We start from the raw sequence: 22,903 nt of genomic DNA, 5'->3' as shown, positions 1-22,903 counted from the left end.
GATTTTAGTTTTTGAAGTCCAAGTTGTCCATGGTTTAGACCATGTACAACTTGAGGCTATTAAGATTGGATTTGGATTGGGTTTCTTAGTTGGATATCCAATTGCATTTGTAACTGTTTATACCTTTCTTTTTGTTTCGTTATCAACCCTATTTGTATTTTATTGTATACTGTTAATATAGGGGCCATTCTGTAATTAAAATATGATGTAACAGTTTGGAAATATAATGTCATACCTCACGACTTCCCACATTGAGAATCATGTGCTTTCACCCCCTTCTTTGTGTCTTCTCATCTTTTTCTACTGCTTAGGAGTTCTAGAACAAACTGTTGCACGTTCTTACAATAGATAATAGTCATCCCAAAGTTATGGCTTCAGCAATCAACATGTCAATTTGATATTGCAACACCACCCTACTTTACCAGGCAGCCTTAGAAAGAAATCCCTCTATGTGACCAAAGAAGCTCATCAACTTGCTAAAATTGGAAGAACAATGATTTGACCTATCATACCGCCTGTGTTGATACAGGAACATCAATTATAGATATAGGCCTGATATTCTGCAATATCCGTAGCCAGAAAATTTCAACCATTGATCAAATTCAAAATTATGAAATGTCACACAATTTCCAATATACCTGAACTCCAAAATTTGTCTCAAGGTACTACTTAAGTGAATTCAACTATTTTTATAGTCCAAAGGAAAAAATCCCCATCACCGACTGCACATTGGCTGGCCTCCGGTTAGGGATGGCAGTGGACTGGGGCGGGGGCGGGGGACAAGGTCTCCACCCCCACCCCGTCTCAAAATCCGAACCTCCATCCCCGCCTTCATCCCCACACGGGGATGGATTTTAACCTCCACCCTCGCCTCCATCCCCGTTTCAAGTCCTCCATCCCTGGTCCAAACGGGGGCGAGGCGGGGCCCCGTTTCCCCTCAGTCTATAGTCATCCCTTGAAGGATTGGAGACGGGGCGGGACGGGGTGGGGCGGGGCGGGGGAAAGCGTAAGTCCATCCCCGCACAAGGAATAGATTTTAACCTTCATCCCCGCCTCCATCCCCATTTTGCCCTTCATCCCCGGTCCAAACGGGGCGAGGCGGGGCAGGGCCCCGTTGTCCCCCAGTCCACTGTCATCCCTACCTCTGGTTGGTAAAACCTTTGAGGTCCCCCTTGACCACCATGGAGTCCACCCATGGGTTTCTAACTTGCAACATCCCATCAACTTGGTGATGCACAAGTCACCCCAACCAAATGAGCGGAGCCCTTGTGAGCAGTGAATCCAACTTTTAGTGCTATCCAGTGTTATAAAAAACGTGCCTTGAGGCGCAAAAGGCATGCCTCGCCTTGAGGCGTGGCCCTCTCTGCCTCAAGGCACAAATTTTTTTTTTTTACAACAAGATTGCTGAGACATAATCAACAAGATTTTTGTAGGTTAATCTCATATATTTTCTAGTTATTTCAGTTATGTAATCAGTTTCTTAGTATATTACTATATTTTAACTTTTGTTGGTTAATCTCGTATATTTTTCAGTTAGTTCAGTTATGTAATTAGTTTCTTAATATATTTTAACTTTTGTTGGTTAATCTCAAATATTTTTCAGTTATATGATCAGTTTTTTAATTACTTTTATATGTTAATCTCATATTTTTTAGAATAATCTCATATATTTTAACTTTTGTAGGTTAATCTCATATATTTTTCAGTTATTTCAGTTATGTAATCAGTTTCTTAGTATATTTTAACTTTTGTTGGTTAATCTCATATATTTTCCAGTTATGTAATCAGTTTTTTAGTTACTTTTATATGTTAATCTCATATTTTTTAGAATAATCTCATATATTTTAACTTTTGTTGGTTAATCTCATATATTTTCCAGTTATGTAATCGGTTTCTTAGTATATTTTATCTTTTGTTGGTTAATCTCATATATTTTTCAGTTACATAATCATTTTTTTAGTTACTTTTATATGTTAATCTCATATTTTTTAGAATAATCTCATATATTTTAACTTTTGTAGGTTAATCTCATATATTTTCCAGTTATTTCAGTTATGTAATCAGTTTCTTAGTATATTTTAACTTTTTTTTGTTAATCTCATATATTTTTCAATTATATAATCAGTTTTTAGTTACTTTTATATGTTAATCTCATATTTTTTAGTACTTATTTGAGATTTTCTATTTCTTATTGGTTGTTATTTCATCAATAAAGCATTTCTTTATTTATTTGTATTTTTAGATATTTTTTTATAATTTTTTTAAAGTTTTCAAAAAAAAAATGAGGCTTACGCTTTACGCCTCTCCTCGGTTTTTGGTGGAGCGCCTCGCTACGCCTCAATGCTTTTCACAACACTGGTGCTATCACAACCTCCTTTAACAAGTTGACCAAGTCAACTGAGGATGATGACTCAATTTCATCCAAATGCAGATGTCAATTGTGCCATCACTCCGAACCTTTGGAGGCTAACTATAAAGTTTTGTATTTTCAAACTGATAAAAATAACCTTTAGTTATTCATAATGCTGTAGCCATAACATTTACACTAGTATTCCTAAAATGACTACTATTCACAAGCTTTCCATTCCAAAAAACAACTCAATACAAGTAAGTTTTCCTTCTAGGACATTTTTCATATGTTACTTTTGTCATAATGGAAAATCATGTTCTTAATAAACCTCGATAATGCTCATATAAGCAGACAAACCTTTGCATAGAGCTCAACATAAGGACGAAACTTAGGATCATCCAAAAGAGTTCTGTCTGAAGGAAGTTGCAGTAGTCCCTCTGATTGACCTTTCAGCAATTCACTGGCACAAGTTTTATTACATTAAGGTACAGGCAGGCACCAAGCCTCTCTATCACATAAAATACAAAGAATAGCATAACAGCACAATGAAAACTAGTTGGAAAGAAGGGATTATAGTGTCCGTTTATTATCTCACATGAAATATGAATTGTCAAATTTCAGAGGCTCCTTAGTCCAGGCACCTTCGAATCCAGATCTCTCAGGGTGTGCTCTGCCCTGCAAAAATATAAATTCACTTATGGCATATTTTGAGAGAGAGAGAGAGAGAGATTTTACCAATGTGTGACCACCTGAGAGTGCTACAATGTCCTTATCAGTTAACCCCATCCTGTAAAAAATGTCCCTCAGATGTGATGCACCTAAACCAAAAAGGGTGCATAATCAGTAATGCTCAAGGGGTTTAAGCCCCATGTAATAGTCACACAGGAACTCTTAGCCTGGCTACAATTCAAATTTCATTTATTTTCAGAATAGCAGCTCATGTGTCACGAAATGGTGCGGATTCCAATGCACTCCAAGATGATCTCCAAGACTCAAAACATTATACAAAACTTAAGAATTAAAAGACACATATCAAAATGTAAAAAGATAATTTTATTCATAATGGACATAAAAAGAAATACAAAAATAAAATTACATTCAAACCTCACTACAATGCTCTCAACGAAAAACAATACAAAACCTTAATACTATCCATCACTCTCTCACTTTACAAAGGCACACACCCTCCCATATTTATAGAGAAAGGTTGAGAAGAGAAGGAGAAAAGAGGGAAGGACCTCGAGTGAGAGAGAGCTCCCAACAGCTAGAATTCTAGCCGTTGGGAGCAAGTCAAAGCTAGTTTGACTTCCCCCATATATATATTATATATATTAAAATGTATATAATATATATTATTATATATATCATATATATATATATTATTACAATATATATATATATATATTGTAATACCCATGATTTTTATCGAATAAATAAGCTTGAATCATTATTTTTAATTTCGATTCCAATTGGATCTTGGACGCATCGTATTGCGGATCCTTGCATCGAAAGATGTATGGGTCAAGGTAGATTTGGGTGGATCCATAGTAATTTTGGATTCCAAGATTCATCTCCTGGTAACAAAGAGAATAGATTTGGATCGTTGGAACCAGATGAGCGTATTTGAGCCCATGGATCTAATGGATCGAGGATCCATACCACATCAAAACCCATTAGGGGTATTTTAAAGCTTGTAATAATTTGAATGCTCAGATGGATCCAAATTGCACAATTGTGTGGACCCGTTGAAGATTTGGGTCGTAGGTCACGAGTGTGGCCAAACCGAAACCGTACCCAATTGGGAGTGTTAAAATATATATATACATATATATATATATAATAAAATAAATGATAATAATAATAATAACATAATAATAATATATATACCTCTAGATCTGCGGTTGGACCCGTATGGGCCCAAATACAGGAGGTTCGCGGGTCACGAACCTGGTCGAACCGAGCTCGCACCCCACTGGTGCATTAAAAAAAACACATTTGGACCCGAGTCGGATCCGACCCGGATCTGCCAACCCGTTAGGGTTAAAACTCGCAGGGTCGAGGGTTTCTTTTAAAACCCTCTCCCCCCCGCGTCGCCCTCCCGCACCCTTAAAATCATGCAAGGGTGAGGGGAGGCCCTCACCCCTGCGCTCCTCCTCTCCCACCTCTCTTCCCCTCTCACTCCCTGCGTGCGGCAACCTCGACGATCGACCGACGTCGTCGGCAACCTCGCACGACAGCCGACCCTGTTCTCTCTCCAGGTTGCGGTGCGGGTGAGGCCGGCAGATCCTCTCACTTGCGGCAGCAGCCACCAAGCGCCGAAAAAAGGTAGGATTTACTGTATTTTACTTGTTTGGGTGTGTCAGGTGTTCGAGCATTGATGTGGGCTATGGTGAGGCCCTAATTCGAATGAAAAAATAGGGGTTTCTGATTTATGAAAAAGGGGTTTTTGAATAATGAAAGGGGGGTTTCGATTTACGCTGAAGGGGTTTTCGAATAATAAAAGGGGTTTTCGGTTTATGCAAAAAAGGGTTTTCGATTTATGCAAAAGGGTTGTCGATTTATGCAAAAGGGTTGTCGATTTATGATAAACGGTTTCGAATTTCGGTTAAAAAGTTTGTTTTTGGATTTTCGAAAAAAGGCTTTCGGATCTATGATAGGGGCAGATGCCCTGAAATCGTGAAATAGGGATTTCCCTGTTTTCATTTCTCTGAGCGGTTGTTTTCGGATGAATACTTCATATTTTTTTATGACAGGCCTTATGGTAACCGATTTGCCTTGTTGATTCTTTCATTTTATGCACGCTGTCAGTGATGTCTGTGCATTTAAGTTTTTTTTACAGTAAAGTTTTGTTCTGCGAAATACATCCTGCGTAATTTAGCTTCTGTTAGATGAAGGGTGATTAATGAATTTGCTGGTTCCTGAAAATTTCAAGCTAGCCCCTGTACATTGTGTTAAATTATGTAATCAATCTCATGTAACCCAATATATATTTTATATATATAAGGTAATACATATACATATATTATATATATGTATATGTATCTACTTATTATATATATAAAATATATATTTTTCTATTGTTAGTTATAGAAGTAGTTTAGTCTTTTTACACATTCATTTTTCGAATATGTTTGTAATGTCTTTTCTTTTTCTCCTCTTTCTTTTTTGTAAAAGGTGGTGTACACCTTGGAGGGGGCCCACCATCTAGTCGTTGGGCTCCTTCCAGCAGTCATATTTGTGACCGTTGGAGGGGCTCCAACGACTAGAAGTGGAGCCCCTCCAAGGCATCCACTCCTCTATAAAAAGGGGTATTCCCCTCGTTTTCTCATGGCTTTGGGTCAAAGCCTAAGTTTCTAATAAAGTTTGATTATTTATTTTTATGCTTTTTGTGCATTTGTGAGAGTTTGTGAATTTGTGCTTTTATGCACAAGTGTTCTAAGTGTTCTTATTGTGCATGTGTGCCATTCTTTATCAAGAATATTGAAGTCTTGATCGTAGTATCTTGTTGAAGATACTTTCACATGGTATCAGAGCCTTGTTTGAAGAAGGAGGATCGTGCGTTTCTTTATTTTTGAGTGTCTCAAAAAACATGCCTTCAAACTATTGAAATTTGGAGTAGATCAACTTCTTCGGGCAATATTTTAGAAGCCTCCTTTGTCAAGAAAGAGTTGAAAAGGCCTTGAGGTACGTATTGTTTTTCATCATCTCTCCTCTCTAATGGGTGAAAAAGACTCCCATTTTTCTCTTGACTTCAAACTTAATGGGTCCAACTATCATGTTTAGGCCGGAAACATAGAAGCTCACATTAAAGAAAAAGGGCTTTGGGGATATGTTCAAGGCTCGATTCCCGAACCGGAACCCAATATAACCTTGCTAGAGAAAGGAGAGATAAAAATTCTTGAAGGTGATGAAAGAACCAAGGCCCTTGAAGAATATATGAAAAAGCATGAAGAATGGAAAATGAGGAATTTTAAAATCCTCTCTTGGATTTTTTCATCCGTAGAAATGAGAATTAATGCAAATATCATCAAGTTCAAGAAGGCTTCTCAAGCATGAGAATATCTTGAGAAGATGTACACCTCTAGGGACTTGTATCTCCAAAAAAGGGCGCTAACGCTTCAACAAAGGGAGAGGACTATAAGAGAGTACTTTGCCGAGCTTTCTTCTATTTGGGACGAGCTTGCTATGCTCGAACCTAAGTGAAGTGGAGAAGCCATAGAGCTTCACCATAAACAATTGGAAGAAGATAGATTTTTCAATTTTTTGAAAGAGCTTAGGCCTGAATTTGAACAAATTTGGTCTTCCCTTTTATCCGCCTCCACTTCCTCCTCTCTTGAAGATGTAATTACTAAACTTAGTGAGGAAGAGACTCAGATGAGTATAAGCAAGAACAACCCAAGTGTTCTAGCTACACGTTCCAACAATGAAGAAAATGAAGGTGTTAATGTCGTCTCAAGACCGGGAAAAACTTAAGAACCTATAAGCCTCCTCACTTCAAGAATCGAAACTCAAGTGGTCAAGGAGCAAAGAGGGACTATAGCAAGCTTACATGCTACTTTTGTAAAGAACCGGGGCACATTAAACCTATTTGCCCAAAATAAAAGAAATTATTTGCAATGGCTATGACATCTCAACCGGAGGAACGATCATCATCATCAAATGAGTCTCTTTCTCTTCAAAAAATCGTAGAAGCTTTACAACCTCTTCTCAAGGGAGGCATTTCTGAAGCCGCTATGTCTACATCCTCACCTCCCGGTAAAACATCTTGGCTTTTAGATTCTGGTGCATCTTTTCATATGACCCCAAGTGTTTGTTCTCTTTCCGAATTTTCTAAAAACTCTCTTCCATCTTTTGTCTTAACGGCGGATGGAACACCTCTTGAAATTAAAGGAATAGGAAATTTTGAAAAATAAGATTTTTTTATTCTAAAAAATCGTCTTATACCAAAACTAAATTTAAACCTACTTTCGGTCTCTCAACTCTCGGATCATGGTTGCGATATAAAATTCTCTTTTGATAAATGTTAGATTCAGGATCGCCAGTCTGAGAGATTGATTGGGGAAGGCTCTAGGAGTTAGGGATCATCCTGTTTTGGTTTTGGGCCTTTGGGAGGTTCACTCGGTTACTGACCGCTCACTTAGAATTTACAGTTTCGGTTAGAATGTTCGGGTTAATAAAACACCAATGAATAATGAACCCCTGAATGTTTTCTTCTGTTATGGTTGTCTTGGCCCGCGTGTACCCACGGGATAATTAAAGAAAAATATTAATTAGAACATCTTAGGTATCACATTTGTATAAGTAGTGACAGATTTGCAATTTTATACATAAACAATTACTTTTGAAATGTGGTCATTTACTTTTAGCATGCAATGAAATATGTGGCTATGAGATATTTTAATTCTGCTAATGCTTTGACATGTTAGTTAGTTTTTATAAATTATTGTCATAGTGTAGATTCTTTACTTGTTCTTGTATATGCTGAAAATCACACACGACACCCACATCACATACTTGACACATGATATACCTGCAAGAAAAATTATAATATTTCTTACTTAGACAGTTGTAGTCTAATTCTTATAAATTTACTATTTTTCAGGTGAAGAATAGTTGTTAAGAGAAACTACGGGTTGGGCGTCGATCGAGATATTGATTTATCGTGTTCTCGGGACATCTCAGATTAAATTTCAATTTCATTTTTATTCATGTTATTTGAAACTTTGATGTCATTATTTATTTGGAATAAAATAAATGTTGTTGCTTGACCATTCCTGTAATGAGCCTGAATGCTTAACCCAATGAAATGGTTGTTTCCGCTGTTATAAAAAAAAAATCCTCTAAAAATTGGGTTAAAATTCTGGGGTGTTATATATATATATATATATATATATATATATATATATATATATATATATATATATATATATATATATATATATATATATATATATATATATATATATATATATTTTACATTAATCTCTTCTTTTATTCATTTAAGCACTTATATTGCTTGACACATTGTTTTAAAACATAAGCCGCTCATGTTGAAATCTTTGAGCATCCTATAATAATAAGCAACAAATAATAATGGACAGAAATCATAATAGGTTTAGATCATAACACCTTTGAAATCTAAGGCATGCAGCTGAAAATATACAACTTAATTTTGAACATTTTGAGTTTTGGGGAAAAAGGCTAATTTTTAGTTCAAACTAACCTATGTCACACGGACTCGGCTAAGGAGGTGCCGCACCCGAGTCGACACGCCCCGACACGGGTGCGGACTCGGGTGCGGCTTCGGACTCGGTCAACGCCGAGTCGGACTCGATCAACGCCGAGTCGGACTCGATCAACGCCGAGTCGGACTCGATCAACGAGTCCAGGCCGAGTCCGTCCACATTTTGGACTCGGTCAACTTTGACCGAGTCCAAAAATGTCCCTAAAAACAAATTTTTTATATTTTTTATTTAAAAAAAAAATATATATATATATATATATATATATAAACTGTGACAGTGCTGCAGTCACAGACTGTGACTGCAGCACTGTGACTGTGCAGTGTGCACAGTGCACAGTCTGTGACTGTATGACTGTGTGACTGTGCACAGTCGCACAGTCACAGACTGTGACTGTGCACAGTCACAGTGCTGACAGTCACAGTGCTGTGGACTGTGTTGTGACTGTGCACAGTCACACAGACTGTGCTGTGGTATTTTAAAAATAAAATAAAATTATATATAATAAAATAAAATTATATATATATATATATATATATATATATATATATATATATATATATATTTGCCGAGTCCCCGTGTCCAAAAAATTTAAAATTGTGCCGCACCCGTGTCGCACCCGCACCCATGTGACATAGAAACTAACCTTTGTTAGCATCAGGAAGCCTTCCTTCTTTTGGAGAAACCAGTGAGTCCTGAAAAACAAGAAATAAGGCAACTGTGAGTATATGCAAGCAGTGTCCAAGGTATTTAGAAATTTAAAATATTTTGTTTTCATGTCACAATACCTTACGGCCAGGAACAAAGTCAACGGTGGGTCCTCCAGTGACCTCAACAGCAACAACACCAGCTAGCTGAATATTTAAAGGTTCAGAAGGGGGTTATTCATATATTTCTGGTATTAGGAGAAATAAATTACCAATCTGCAAAAAAATCAAACAGACCACCATAGACATTGTGGCTCTAAACTAATGGAAATCTACAAAAAAACAGCATAAGAGGTCACTTGTACATTTCAGAGAGAGAGAGAGAGAGAGGCAGGCCACACAAGCAAACAGATGTTGAAACTTACGAGATCCATGAGGAACAGAAGTTAATAAACCAATAGCAGTATGAAAGTGATAAGTAAAATGAAAATATAATAAAGTAATAACATAAATGGAAAAAGTGTACCAACAGCAAACATGACAGAAAGAGTGCCCAAGTTCCCTACATGGGTTTCTAGAAAAGAAAATTAATACAAATGGTTGATAAAACAATAGTATTTAACATGTGTCGAAAGGAATTTTCTTTGCCACGTGAGATATTTATTAACATAGAACAGAGTGAATAAAAGGGAAAACCAGACCACCAACTGATGGTACTTACAGTATTTACGACTGATCATCAACCTTTCCAACCAAAAAGGCTCCTTGGGTTCGGTTGAACCAACCACACAGACAAAGATATAGAAAGTGTTTTTATCATGAAGTTTGATAATAGCAAAATCTATCATGTTTGTCTACATCAGCTTCAGCAATATCACAGAAAGAACATCTTAATGCAAATTGAGGCTCAGCAAGTGAACTGGCACGTTGAAATCAGTATAAATCAGTCACCAGTAATGTTCATGACAGTATCTTAATGAGGTTTTTCTCCCGAGTTTTTTTCAAAAAGTAATATTTCTCGGTAAAATCTTGAAAGTTTTAAAATTTGAAAAAAATACAAATAATAATGAAAAAATAAGAAAACAACAGGTTTTATGTTATTTTTCTTGCAAAACTATAAAGAAACAAGTTTTAAAAGTTTTAAAATACATAAGATACGAAAAAATGGAAAATGTAGGCTTAAGATATATAAAAATAAGATTTTTTAAGAATATCACAAAAATATTGTGATAATATTTCAATATTATGCATTCTGGTGATATTTTGAAAGCACAATATTTTGCCAATAATTTCCACTTACCTTGAAATATCGATAATATTGTGATATTTTCAAAATATCAGTGACTATATAAACAATTCTGTGCTATTACAAGGATATAAATGTAAGAGACTCACATGATATAATGTGGGACTCAATTTGTTGTTAATTTAAACAACACTGCAAAGGTTTAGACATTGATTTAGATATTGTGGGACTGAGTGGCCTAGATCCTGCTATCAAACTTCAAGCAGAGTAGTCTGAATCTGTTAAGTTGTATATACGTATATACATACATATATGTATATATGTAAAATATACACATTCTTGTATGTATTTTTGTTCTTTTAGTTTTTAGAATGTATTTAGGATATGTATGTAATTTTTATTTATTTTCTTTCATTTATTCTTTTGTAATTTAGTTTGATGCCCATCAAGGGCATTTAGGTAATTAGCCCAGCTAACTAGCCATTAGAGCTACCTAACAGCTAGTTAAACTAGCCGTAAGGATGCTCTAATGGCTAGTAGCTCTCTCTCTTGGTTGCATATATTTGGGACTCAAGTCCCTCACATGCTATGCATTTTTAGTGCATTTTGTGGATTAATAAAAATAATTATTTTACATTGTGAGTGTGTGCACTTATTGCCTTTGTGGGTTGTGATTGTGATCTTACCCTTAGTAGGCATTGTATTTTTGAATCCTTGAGGATTCCTTACAGAATCATTACTGCATAAAAAAAAAACAGGAGGGAAAAGCAAAAAAAGGCACTAGCGAGTCTTTGCACAGGTAAGTTTTGGCTAGAAGCACTTTCAAGTCCAAGTCTGCAATCCTCTTGCACAACTCCAATGTACAAAAAACAGCAACCCTCAAGGAGTTTTCTATTGAACCATTCATGAAATTATTCTACAGAAAGCTTCCAAAATCATAGAAGCACCATTTACTCATTTAAGTAGGCTTTCATGGTCTTTTGTAGACTGAAAAGAAGAAAAGAGAAGGAAAGTAGATGGGTGATGGCTCATATACATGAGCTAGCATGTGCTTTTGGATTGTAGAATGCAGATTATTTCATGTCAAGTAGTAGCAAAGCATGAGTTTGGGAAGTTAAACTAAAAATTGTATATCAGGATTAGTCTCCATGTGGGGGAGCCCTACATTCAACATAGATTTTCTGTTTTTGTTAAAAGTATTCACCCATTTAGAAGCACTAAGAAAATCTAGATGCCTAGAATCAACACCATGGTAAATATTTTTTACCAGTACCATACAGATACTGTAGACATGGAGATACTGTCAATTTTGTGCTAGTTTTCCATTATGAATTGCATAAAGGGATAGGGCACCGGTGCAAAAATGGAGCATCCATGTTATATAAACTCCCACACAAGCCTGGAAAGTTTTGCAGGTGTCAGCTAGCTTAACTAATCCTAATTCTAGCATATAGTTGTTTCATTTTTCTTGCTCAGTAACTTCTTGTGACTTCGGTGTATATAGCCTTTCTTACTGAAAGTTCCTTCCCTGAATGTGAAAGAAAATACAAAATAGTGCAGTAACTGATTGACCAGCATGCAGAAGCAAACCCATACTGGGATTAAAGTGTAAAAGTGAAAAGCAAACCAAAGCCATAAACTATCGCATTTGTTGTGTATCATTCAACAATATCACAAGCAGTAGGCATAAGCCTATCACAGAACCCATAAGCTCAAGCCACTAATACATACTTTTCCTCCAAGGAGATAAATGGAATGAGACAAACAAGAAATACCTAAAACCTATGTCACAGGGACTCGGCCAACTAGGTGCCGCACCCGCGTCGACGTGACGCAATGTAGGTGCACGTGCAGGTGCGGCACTCAGTGCGGTCAACGCACTCAAGGTCATTTATGCCCAACTTTTGGACTATATATATATATATATATACATATATATATAATTTTTTATATTTTTGCCACACCCCCGCACCCAAGTTTTTTGAAAGTGCCGCACCCGCACCCATGTGACACAGCCTAAAACAGTTTCTTCATCTCTAAATCAATAGATATAAACTGTAGAAATAGAAAAACTTTAAAAAGATCAAAACCAAGTCTAAATATAGTTTTTTATTTCTCTTTTTTGCTATCAGCACCTCCGTTTTCGATCCCAATGGTGCAAGGTTGAAGAGAAATCAGAGACCACAATGTTCTCATTACTTCCATCCTATGTCACATGGGTGCGGGTGCGGGTGCGAGGATTCGGCACTTACAAAAAAACCCGGGTGCGGGGGTGCGGCAGGGGCAAAAATATAAAAATATATATATAAAGGGGTCGGGGGGGTTCCCCCGACGCGGGTTTTTTCAAATTTCATTTTATATACAGCTGTATGCACCCATCTCGTCAGGAGAACAGTGAATACTAATAGCCAACAAGGCTACCACCATCATTATCATTTATTATGGAGAGAGAAAATCCTTTACGAAAAAGAAGGATTAGGAGCAGCAGCAGCTGCTGTCAGCAATTGTCTATAATTTATTATGGAGAGAGAAAATCCTTTACGAAAAAGAAGGATTAGGAGCAGCAGCTGTTAGCAGAATTTTTTTTTTATTTCGCAGCCCATTTCATAGGGCAAATTTTTTTTAAAAAAAAAATCCAAAAAAAAAATGGACCTAAATGATCCTGGGTGGGGTCAACGCACCCAGGATCGGGTTGACCGCACCCGCACCCGCGTCGACGCGGATGCGGCACCCTGCTAGCCGAATCCCTGTGACATAGCTTCCATCTCATGTTTGCAACGCCATTTGATTACACACACACACACACACATATGTAATGGCCAAACCTCAATTCCAGCATTTACCTGGTATAGGTCTGCATAAGTAATCTTTGGACATCTTGCTTTAACATCCTCTGATATCAAAAGAAAAAGAAAGAAAAATCAACAATTTTGAACTTAGAAAAGTAATTTCTTACGCTAACCTCACACCCAGTAGAAAACTTATGCATAAGCACATAATTTAATTCCAGCATGTAAAAAAATATATTAGAATTATCAAAGGTAATATATTTTTTTCCTCCAACTAGAAGCAAGCAGAAATGCAAGATGAAAACCGTGTGTGATACTAGAAAACCTACTATTGTAACATTAACCAAATGAGCTCTCCCATAACGTTTGCTCATACAAATGAGTGATAGCATGGTATGAGTTAATATCCATCTAAACAATGACCTCAGATGAGCATTATATCAGCACTTCTATTCATTGCAAGCAAAAAGACACAGCGAATCTCTCACACAAACTATAAGTTATAATTGAGAATCATATAAGATAAAGTGATGAAAAATATAAAGCAAGTCAATATTAGCATTTACAGTCCATAGAATAGTTTATGTAGAAGTCATCTTCATCTACTATTAGATTTAAGAAACTCAGTATAGTTTGTGTAAATTTGTTGTCACAAATTGAGTGCTCGACCCAGAAAATCATAAAAGTTGAATCTTGCCTGGAAAATGACATTCACCTGACCATGAGTCTCAGACTTGATATAAGTGAACAAATTATATTACCGGTGCTCTTTACACAATAATAAATAACAATAACTAAAGGAGAATATTTGAGAACAGGAAAACTGGTCATTATAAGTTCATATGACATGGAAGCATTCCATATGTAGCAAGAGAATCACATTGCCAGTTGTGTCCTCAACAAGGCTTAGGTTAAAGGTACACCTTCTTCTTACACGGTAGAGAAAGTTGCTGAAACACAATGTCAGCAAACGACAATGTTAAGATCAAATGTTTCCTCATTTCTAGTAACCAAGAAAAAATAGATCTATATTAGTGTCAATAGTAGGGAGGTGACAAACATCATTCTCACAAATAATAAACAAAACAAAAGAACCACGAAATATCAAAGAACAGGGCAGACAAGTTCAGCACAGAACTGATGGCTTTCCAACAAGGAAAAATCATTAGGACAAAGGCATAAAGCAACTTCATCAAACTTCCTAACATCCCTAAGAACTTGAATGTGTTCCTCTGCGACATGATACAGGTGTGGGTCCACAATGTTGCTTTTAAATTTCTTATCTAGTCATAAGCTACCTACACCTTTTGCATAAAGGCTTTGAGAACAGGATCACACTCAAAAAAGAGTTCAAGGTCACAGAGAGGACTACGATCTGTAGGTATTCATCAAAATTCATAATGATAAGGTGAAAACCTATTTTGTTTCTGAGGGCAACGAAACAGATTCAAAAGGCCATATGTTTGAGAGGGAAAATGATGTTTTTGTTGCTGGGTCAAAGAGACAGGTCCCCCAAAAGCTCATCCTCTGGTAGAATGTTATGCAGAAATTTATGAACGGTAAAGAGGGTTGCTATTGGACAGGAAAATAGAAATAACAGTCTGCGGATTAAGCAGGTTAAATGATACAATCAGCACAAAGCTTGTTAAATAAAGTTTAATGTTGAACAGATACTTGTCAATGTGTATATGTGCATTAAGTGTGAGCCATAAAAAAACAAACAGATAGCCAGACAAAGTTCCCTATCTCATCTGAATATATGCATGTGCAGCATGTTATGGAAATGGAGGGTCAGGTAGCATAGCATACACATGTTGAAACTAGTAATATACAACTTTGAAACAATATTATATGGTTGCACACTACTTTGTGAAGGCATGTATAATAAGAAAAGACAAACTAGTCAAACACAAAAATGAACCAAGATGTAAACTTACCGCAGAAGTCCAATGCTATTCTTAGACCATTATTTGAGCCATGTCTATACTCTTCCTCATTTCTTATTGACCCATTCGGACCCCCAGTCTTTGTGTTCACATCATACGTACCAGCATCATGCCATCTGAGAAAATACATTCAAGTAGTCAATTCATGTAATGAAATCATTCTAAACAACATTTTGAAGTAACAGTAATCATAGCCAGAACAGAAAATAAGCAAACCAAAAGGAGGGCATTTGAATCTCTCAGGTGTCTGACCAGAGGATTGCTTTTGGCATGGGCCAATGCCAAGTCCCATGTCTAAGCAAACATGTGATGGGACTTAGACCAGAAATCTGAGAATCCAGTCCAAGTGTTTTTCACCATCCCCCTCCCCCTTCCCTCAAGAAAACTCTGATTTCTTCCCTTTAGCCCTGTTCTTTATCCCTTTCCAGTGCACAAGTCCCTCATCCCTCTTGCCTGTTCCATGCCCATCGAACAGAGGATCTCAGATTCTCAGGGATACTAGGATATCAGATTCCTGAGGATTTGAGATCCAAGGTATGAATGCCCAAAAGCATTGGAGAATAAGACAAACATTGCTCTCTTTCTGATTTAGATGGAAACTGTAGGATTTGAAGTGAATTTTCTTTCATTCAAACAACAAAATCATGGCATTCCCTGGCAAGAGAAACTTCAATATGACAAATAACACAACCACAAGAACAGTATGATAATTCCATCATCAGATTTGAAGGTGATTTGTGAAGAGAACCTGTGTATTAACTTTCTGTATAGATCAACTAGTTTCCTATAACTGTAGCCTATCCTACATCAATGTCAAATTCAATACTTAATGCCACCTTTAAAAAGAAGGCCAAAATAACAGAATGATTCAATGAGATCCGAATAAACAGCACTATAACATTGAAATCATCTTTCCCACTTTAGAATTATGAAAAAAATACAGCACCACCTTTACAAGAAAAATGAAAAGGATTGATGGTTAACAGGCAACTCAGGTAAACTAACTGAAAAACTTAGCTCTATAAAAAGAAAACCTCACAGATATTACATGATTAAAAATTAAAAGGACACTTATAAGAGAAACGTCAATACTGCCATGCACGTCTATATTACACACCACTTGAAGTTCCATACATGCTGACTTGTCCAATCCAACTATTCTGCTGGGTCAACCCAGTTGGTTGACCCAATGTTCACATATCTGTTAAATTGTAATCCATAAGACAATGTATTTTATAATATATATTTTATATGTATAAAAGAAGATACATATACATATATATTTCATATATATGTACATGTATCCATCTACTTATATATATATATATATATATATATATATATATATATATAATATATTTCTTTCTTGTATTAGCTGTAGGGATATTTTAGTCATTTTATGCATATTCATGTATATTCATGTCGTTGAATATGATTGTAATTCTTCTTTTTAATTTTTCTTATTTTTGAACTTTTTATTTTTATTTTATCCTTTTTTTATGTACTATTTCTGTACACAGTCAGTAGCTGACTGTGCACAGTGTACAACAGTCAGCCACTGACTGTTGTACACAGGTAAGAATAAGAGACGTTGGGCTGACTCCCAACGGCTCTAATTAGAGCTGTTGGGAATCAGCCCAACAGCTCTTATGAGTTGCTAAAGCTTATAAATAAGGGTTGTAAGCCCATTGTAAAGTGTGAATTTCAGTAAGGAGTTGTCTCCTTAAGCTTATAAACACTGTGCATTTATTGCACTTCTTTTGTGGTGTAAAGCTTATAAACACTGTGCATTTATTGCATTTCTTTTGTGGTGTAAAGCTTATAAACACTGTGCATTTATTTTGTGTCTTGAGTATTTGACTTATCAAGTTATTTGAAAACTTGATTGTTTGCAAGGATTCTTCACAATATCTACCTTCATATTTCCAATTTTTTAGATTCTAATTAACATAATTAACCATATATAATACTTAAGATAATGGAAATGAAGCTTTATTTGTTATATTTGTATATAAACTTATTTTCATATTAATTTTCATTAATAAAGTGTTTTAGCTACTGGAGTTTCTATTGTTTACCATTTTAGATTTTCTTTTTGTTTTTACATTAAAAATGCCAGCTATCAGTATGACAATTTCACAACTAAGTTCTCTTTCTGACAATTACTTGACAAATTGGATAGCCTATACATCACAATAAAATTAGTTGATTGTGATGTTTGGTGTACTAGTGTAGTGAACCATAAAAATAATGAATGTACTTTATAATTAGTTATATCACTATATATATATATATTGATGCCATATACATTCTCCCATCGCACAAAATATTTTCTGTGTATAGAATATATTTATACTATTTTCATATATTAAATAAAAGTTAGAAAAAACCAGCAGTGTCACTGGGTTGACCCATCCAAGTCGCCAGTGAAGACTAAATGAGATGAATCAAGAGTCACTGGGTTTTCCAACTATCATTTGAAATTTGTAAATGGGCAATCGACTGATATCAATTATAAGTTAAACAGAGTTTTGTCAATTAGGAATACGGTATCATCAATACTTCTGTTCACACAGTGGCGTGATGGACTGCAACACATACCAGGTGTCTTAACCTCAGAACCTTAAGAAGATTATGGAGATTTTAATCTTTCTATACTTCCTTGCAAAAGGCATAAGCTCCCTGCTCAAGTTACACGTCGCACTTATGATCCATGCAATTAATCAAAAGGGCACCGAAGTAGTTGAAAATCACGGTTCTGATCATCACAGTACATCTTACAACCACAACCTTTTTTCTCTCATCACTCCCTCCTCTTCTGGTTTCCCAACCACAGGAGTCCTTCACTGAAAAACCTTTCTTGGACACATGAACAATATCCTTCCTACATATTCTAGCTGGCAATTATCTGGTCAAGACCCACAACAAACAAACTCCAAATGGCTATGATCATCACCAAACAACCTATGCATCGTATGAATAATGGATGAACGTCGAATCCCCAAGCACCAAGAACTATCTCCCAGGCACCATCGTCGTATAAACAGAAGAACACAAACCCACTAAGCAACACATATACCGAAATGGGTAGATGAATTTCGCAACAGAATAAAAAATTCAAACCCGAAAAGAAGACAATAAGATACAATCATCAAGTAACACAGAAAATGAGCAGATGGGTCATCCGCTAATCGAAGCATGATAGGTCACAAGAACACAAACCCACTAAGCAACACAACATAGCTAAATGGGTAGATTAATTTCGCAACAGAAACGCAAATTCAAACCCGAAAAGAAGACAACAAGATACAATCATCAAGTAATACAGAGAATGAGCAAATGGATCATACGCCAATCGAAGCATGATGGGTGCACAACCCTTTTGGGCGATGAGCGCTCGAAGAAGACGACGAGCCTTGTCGACCTCCTTGAGATATTCCGCGTTCACAACAGGGGACGCCATGAATGCGTGATTTCGAGCTCTCCTACCTCCTATTGCCTAAAGGAAGAAACGTGGTGGGGTTTTATAGGATAGAGTCGATAGGAACGAGCGAGAATGGTATGGATTTGTAGGCAGAGTTCTCTGCCCAACGAATAAGTTCCATCAGATTTGGACATATTTATCCTCGTCTTCTTGTAGAGTGACATGTACATCCCTCTCGTTGCTATCATAATCCTGCAAGGTTGGTTAAGATCTATGGTTGAGAGTCTTGAGACTTGAGAGCCCAGTAATCGGGACAAGGTCTCAACCTTTGCCCCCATTTTAAAATTTTGCGTTCCATCGCTACCTTATCTCGACCCTGATTTTGATTTTAACCTCTATTATCGGTCTATTCTCCGTTTTATGTTTTTCATCTCCGGTCTAAAAGGGGCAATGTGGGTTGGAGTCCTATTTTCATAATCCCCTTCGCCCTTGCCACCTTCCTACGTTAGAAGATCTTACAACTCGTTAGAAAAAAGAAAAAAAAAAGGTCTGGAAATAACCCTACCCATTTACTAAGGGGTTGAGTTTTGGTTTGGTTTTTAAGAGATTCAGGTTTGAAGAGCAGCTCATGACCCAACTCATTGGTTCAATGGGTCAATGTAAAGCAGGCCTGGCCAAGCCCAAACCCAAACCCAACTAATTAGTGCAACTAATTAGAAAAAATAAACAATTAACAAGTTTTTATGTACCCAACTAATTATCTTTATAGTTTTCATAAAATTAATGCAATTAATTAAGTAAATAATAATAGTTATCAAGTTACTATACAATTAATTAATTTTAAAAAAATTTATATTATTAAAAATTAATAAATAGCTTAGGCCTGGTAGCCCGCGGGCCGACTCAGACCCACATATATAACGGGTTGGGTTTTGGCCCAATAGCTAACGGGCCTAGATCTAAAACCTTGATCCAAATCCAGCCCAGGTGAGCCGAGTTGACTCCCATCAGGCCGCCCGGACTGTTGCCTGCCCCTATTTACGAGTATAAGAATACCTTGGCGATTTAGAGATTTTTTAGTGAAAATCACAATGCTGTGTTTAGCGATATTACTGACTTTGCAAAAATCAATTTTTTGTTTAGCAATTTTAAAAGAAAATGACTTCACATTGTGTGCAGCATCGCTTAATGATGGACATGCAGCACCCTGCTTGACAGCCATCCATCTAGGCATTTCTCAAGATGGATCCATCTTGAGAAATGCCAAGATGAACTGTCTGCAGTAATGGAGCCCACGGAGCGCAGCTGCAGAAAAAATGACCTCAAAAAAAAATTTGTTTAATGATTTTGGAAATTGCTGGTATGTTCACTCGTCAATGGAATATGGCTAGAAGGGTAAGAAATGGATCCAAGAAGCCATGTGGCACTAGGAAGTAACATGCAAAAACAGAGTAACGGGTGCATGCTAAACCCATTTGGTGCTAAATGGGTTTTTCAGGTTCTTCGGTGCCTTTATGCGGTTCTGGCCCTATAAACATATTGGGCATGATCGATTTACTAAGAATCTACACCTGGATCATGTATTTTGGATGAAAAAAATGTTTGGAGCCTCAAAAATTTACAAAGATTTTGAACCGCTGATTTTTTGAACTTTATAAAAACCCAACCATGTGTTGGAATTGAACTCTTCAAGAGCTGAGATCTCTATAAAATCAAGTACATAGATCACTTATGCACGGTCAGAATTTAAAAATAAAATAAAATAAACTTGAAAAACTTATTTAGCTTGCGGTTTAGCACCAACCCATTACTCATATATATTCTATTTAATTAAAATGTATCCCTTAGGCTTTTCTACATGAAACATACTTGGAGTAGGTTAGGTTTGTAATTAGACATTGGCATATTGAGAAAAGTAAGCTTTTCATTTTCTACAATTGAGTTTTCCTTATAGTTTTAGAAGCATTAAAAAAAATGTGGTTTTATGTTGCAAATGAAATTATTTTGGAGCTTCTAGTAAGAATTTCCACTAGATGATTGGTTTCTAGCTATGCCAAGGTCCACACACATTGTAGATGAGTTTTATTTTGACAATGATTGGCTCTTCTCTATCAAATTGGAACATGTAATGTGGTAGTCCCAAAATTGGTTATGGGATCAGCTTTGAGGTTGATGTTTGACCCTTAGGTTATCATATCACAATAGATTGATCTCAAGTTCGACTTCCACAAGGTCTATCTCCATCTTGCTTATAGGAAAAAAAAAAAGATCAGCCCTTAGCTACCACCATTTTGTCTCAAAAGAGCCCACAAGAGCTCCGCTCATCTGATAAGCGGTGGCTCGCGAATGTCACCAAGTTGACGGAACATCATAAGTTCAAAATTCATGGGTTCCTTGTGGTAAGGTCGAAGATGGGTGTACTCCTCGATGGGCAGGGGCACCTCAAGGGTTTTACCAACAGGATGAGGGCCACATTGGGTGAGAGGGGGGGAAGGGGTTGTCCCTTGGATTATAAAAAAAAAAAAACTTGGCTCAAAAGCCACCTCGCAAGATTGACTTAGTTTAGCTTAGATTTTAAGGGCTTGTCTAAGATTAACATATATGTTCAGGTTGGGTTTAGTTAAATTGGCTTGGATGCAGAGTGAGTCTAGGAAATGATCAGAAATTGGCTAATAAGTCTAAACCCAAAACCTAGAATCCAACACGGTCTTAGGTCAATGAGACGTCAATACAAAGGGAACTAAATGGAGTTATGATTCGAGATGGGTGGTCATATGTAATTGATAAATATAATTTGCCTCTTTTTTTTTTCTTTTGGCCAATTTTAATCCAATTTGATGCACAACCGGGGACAGGTTCAGTTGGTCATTGAAGACAATGGTAAGGGTATATTGGACCTTTAAATATATTTTTGTTTCTTTACCTTTTTTGTCCCATCCACAGTAACGGCTCGTACGTCATCTATAATATATGTACGAGATATATCTTCATGGATTGAAGCCCTTTTTAACAACCAAGAAAAATTGAAAAATATCCACTATATATGAAGCAATTATCCACTTTTTATTGGCAAATAATTGTTGGATTCTTAGGTCAAGTTCCATATGTTTGTAGCCCACGTGGAAAGATAAGGACTGGTTTTGATGATATTCCCATGTTTTCCCATAACTTTAAAAAAAAAAGGATCCCATCCTTCGACATAGGATGGGTTCCATCCTCCGTGGAAGCAGTTGGACGACTAGGATCAGTCCACACCTAGGTGAAAATGTGGATCAATTCTAGCAGTCGATTGGATGGCTGGGATTTAATGTAGGATGGAACCCATCCTATGTCAAATGACTGATCCATGAATGATTTAACTATTTGTAGGTTGGACTATAATTATTAAAAACTTTTTTTTTTTTTAAAGTCCAGTTGGGTTTAGGCTGACCCCTATCAGAACAACAGCCGCCCATATGGCAGAGGGATTCGATCCTCGGCCTTCAGCTTGACCAGCTTGACACAGGACTCTGCTTATCACATGGGATACCACCTGGGTGGTGTTATTTAAAACTTCTGGCTGCATGAGGAAACTCGTTTCTTTGTAGAAGCGAAAAACTTCACTTTTTCAAAAAGAGAGGAAACCCACTTCTAAAAACTAGATTTTCTTTTGTGGGAAGCCCACTTTCTCTTGGTTTCCTAAATTGAGTCCATTCATTTTTTCTTAAAGTTTCTCTCTTGTTTGTTTTTGTTACTTCCACTTGCTTCCCCTCACTTTTTATGTTTTTCATATTAAAAAATTATAAAGTTTTTTTATAACAAGCTTGCATGTTGGTTTTATATTCTTTTGCAATTGTGTTTACATGATTTCTTATTTGCTTTCACCCATGATTCATATGTATTTCATTTTCATTTTTTTATGCACTTGCATAATCTCTGTACTTCCAACATTGGCTCTCCCGCTTCTCCTTCACGCATAGCTTGTGGTATACATTTCCTTCCCTCGTAACTATGGGTTGTACTATTTACAATTCTTTCTTGGAGTTTAATGGACAAGGTTGTGGATGATGGATTCATCATCGCCATCTCATCCACTACAAAAAAAATGTTAATTAGCGACAGACATTTGCGATGAATTTTTTCTGTCGCAAATTAGCGACAGATTGGCAAGAGAAAACAATATGTCGCTAAACTGCGAAATATTTATGGAATCAGCAACAGAAAAAATTCTATCACGATTCTGTCGCTAATTAGCGACAAACGATGAAAAAATTCTGTTG

At 36.5% G+C, this 22,903-nt stretch overlaps 1 protein-coding gene across 1 annotated transcript in view; it reads right to left on the bottom strand.

The window, feature by feature from the left end:
* LOC149832809 (putative L-ascorbate peroxidase 4, peroxisomal) overlaps positions 1 to 18,762 on the bottom strand; it is a 31,122-nt gene extending 12,360 nt beyond the window's left edge. Inside the window, exons 1-8 of the mRNA XM_090014724.1 lie at positions 18,571 to 18,762; positions 15,212 to 15,336; positions 13,329 to 13,378; positions 9,381 to 9,446; positions 9,239 to 9,287; positions 3,086 to 3,168; positions 2,946 to 3,025; positions 2,708 to 2,810 (exon numbers count right to left, since the gene is read on the bottom strand). Of these exons, the coding sequence (XP_089870850.1) occupies positions 2,708 to 2,810; positions 2,946 to 3,025; positions 3,086 to 3,168; positions 9,239 to 9,287; positions 9,381 to 9,446; positions 13,329 to 13,378; positions 15,212 to 15,336; positions 18,571 to 18,683 (669 nt within the window). The 5' untranslated portion in view covers positions 18,684 to 18,762. The remainder of the gene's footprint in view (positions 1 to 2,707; positions 2,811 to 2,945; positions 3,026 to 3,085; positions 3,169 to 9,238; positions 9,288 to 9,380; positions 9,447 to 13,328; positions 13,379 to 15,211; positions 15,337 to 18,570) is intronic.
* Between the last annotated feature and the right edge of the window lie 4,141 nt (positions 18,763 to 22,903).

This window comes from Nuphar pumila, chromosome 7, assembly GCF_984573655.1.
Source record: "Nuphar pumila chromosome 7, dmNupPumi1.hap1.1, whole genome shotgun sequence".
Lineage (NCBI taxonomy): Eukaryota > Viridiplantae > Streptophyta > Magnoliopsida > Nymphaeales > Nymphaeaceae > Nuphar > Nuphar pumila.
Note: the sequence above shows the minus strand (reverse complement) of the source record. Positions and strands in the feature narration are given on the sequence as shown.